This window comes from Zingiber officinale, chromosome 4B, assembly GCF_018446385.1.
Source record: "Zingiber officinale cultivar Zhangliang chromosome 4B, Zo_v1.1, whole genome shotgun sequence".
Taxonomy (NCBI): domain Eukaryota; kingdom Viridiplantae; phylum Streptophyta; class Magnoliopsida; order Zingiberales; family Zingiberaceae; genus Zingiber; species Zingiber officinale.
The window spans coordinates 18,155,264-18,157,495 of NC_055993.1; the positions used below are offsets into that span (position 1 = coordinate 18,155,264).

At 39.4% G+C, this 2,232-nt stretch overlaps 1 protein-coding gene across 1 annotated transcript; it reads right to left on the reverse strand.

Annotated features, from left to right (window-relative positions):
- Positions 1–576: 576 nt before the first annotated feature.
- LOC121977428 (LOB domain-containing protein CRL1-like) lies at positions 577–1,522 on the reverse strand. The gene is made up of 2 exons (XM_042530009.1): positions 1,175–1,522; positions 577–1,072 (listed from the first exon to the last, which is right to left on the reverse strand). Exons 1-2 carry the CDS (start codon positions 1,451–1,453, stop codon positions 701–703), a joined length of 651 nt encoding a protein of 216 aa, XP_042385943.1. The 5' UTR covers positions 1,454–1,522; the 3' UTR covers positions 577–700.
- Between the last annotated feature and the right edge of the window lie 710 nt (positions 1,523–2,232).

A 2,232-nucleotide genomic window follows, 5' to 3' on the forward strand; every position in this document is an offset into this window, starting at 1 on the left:
CGATATATGTCTCTTTGTAATATCTACCATATGGATTCTCCTACCACATAGCATACTTTCAATTCCAATAATTGTTTAAACTTGTATACCCGTTTGAATCTAACTAAATCAATAAATTTAGATTTCTCTTTATCTTTAGGATAAAAGTCGCATTTTTTTTCTAAAATTCATGATCTTGGTCACATTTGTATTAAGACAAACTATTACAAATTTTTTTAAAAAAAATCAACTGACAAATTGTTAAATTTTTCATTAAAAACAACTCAAAAGCTTGTAGCTCCTCCAACGTAACTAGCCTCGCCTGTATTTCCAATTTTTTAAATTTTCTATTTTTAATTAAAAAAAATAGTTTAAACACACTTATTATTATGTTCTAAAGTGTTTGAAATAATCCAAAACTAAATTTCAAATGATTAATTAAAACCATATATATCTCCACTTACAAAGCCCAAAAAACCAATCCCAAAGTGAAACTAGCCCAAGATTTGGTCGACCCACAGGAAGCACAAAGATGTCCTGATTTTGAGATCGAAAAGATTTTTTAATTTCTGCCACACCTTTTTGTATATTCTTCTTTTTAAATCATATTTATAATGCATTAACTATTTCACATCCTATTTCACTACAGTAATTTTATCCCATGCCTTCAAAATAAGCATGAAATAAATGACAATCCCCTGTAATTTATCTTAGCGAACCCTTAGAAATTGAGCCTCTCCTCCATTCCTTGGTAAGTTGACTTCCAAAAGCTGTCTTGGATATCCAAGCAATTGAAGTCCTCATTTCCAGAAGGGCACAGTAAATCCTCACCAATCATTTCGAAGTCGGGGTCAATTCCATTCATGGAATGTTCCACATCCATTGACGGTGTAGTCATCTCTGCGACCCCTAAAGTTTGGTTGATGAAGAAGCCATGAGATGAGTGTTGACTTTGGTGAGGTTGAAATGCGTTGTAGGGGTTGACTTGTTGTGGATGAGGATGAGAAGGAGGAGGGGGATTGATGGCAGTGCCATTGAGTCCTTTTGACGTCTGTGCTTCAAGGGAGGCCACTTGAGCTTGTAGATTAAGAATCTACACGAGCATTAACACGCACAAATTGTATTGAGTACTCCAATTCAAGTTTCAAAGTGATAATCCAATTACTCGGTCAATATATTAATTTTTGCTACTCACTTGTTGTTGGAGGGCGAAGATGTGGGCGACGCAGCCATAGATGGGGTTCTGGAGCCTTGCTTGAGCCTCGTAGGAGATCGTAATTGCGGCCTGAAAGCGGTCGGGCAACGGCAGGTGCATGAGCAACTTGCCGACATTGCTAGCCCCAAAGACCTTATGGATGGCGGCGAAGTGGGCAGCACCCTGCTCGTCGCGGAAGTAGGGGGCGAAGACGCAGCCGGCCACGCACTTCCGCCGGAGAAACTTGCAGGCACCGCAGGGAGACCCAAAGCCGGCCATGGCCAATCTTCAAGAGTTGTTTGAAAATTGCACTCGCGGTGCAGTTTGGCGACTTGTGAGCTACCTGCTGCCTGTGGATATGTGCACCGTCTGCTTTGGGTTATAAACACTGAATTGTGAGGAATTTGCTTGGCAGTTTAATGGGTCATTGTCTTGCTAATGGCCGACCAGGTCTCATTATTTTAAGACAACTCATTTTTAAATCACTATAACCATCTCGAATGAAGCTAAGTCCCAAATTAGTTGCCAGGCGCACGAACTATCATGCACAATGCTGATTATCGCCCGCTTGATTAATTGCCTTTTTTTCTTCTGTTTCTTATCAACTGTTTAACGTTTTGGGCAATCTACTAAAATACGCTCTTGACTACTCTTTCTTTAACCAAATCTGTATTAGCGATTTGGGTGATTCAGTCAATCAAGACAAGTTAGTTTAGGTGATCTAATCAATCTAAACGACTCAAGTAAGTCGAATGATGTACATGATTTTAATTAGAAGTTCACAAATAATCAAATGTTGTCATGTATTTGTCCAGTGAATACATTAAATGCCTTTCCTTATTGAGGGAGGTGTGGCAGTGTGTTACAAGGTACTAGCGAGTGTGATATGGTTAGTCAGCAAGACGTGGACTACACAATGTGGCTCTGTTTATTCTAATGGGATGGAGTAAAGCAGAGAGCGAAGATGAAAGGGATAGGAGAGAAGAGAGAAGGAAGTCTATCGTTGGTACAGTGTTCATCCTATTTTTGCGATTCAAAAGAGGATAAAGGTTATCCTG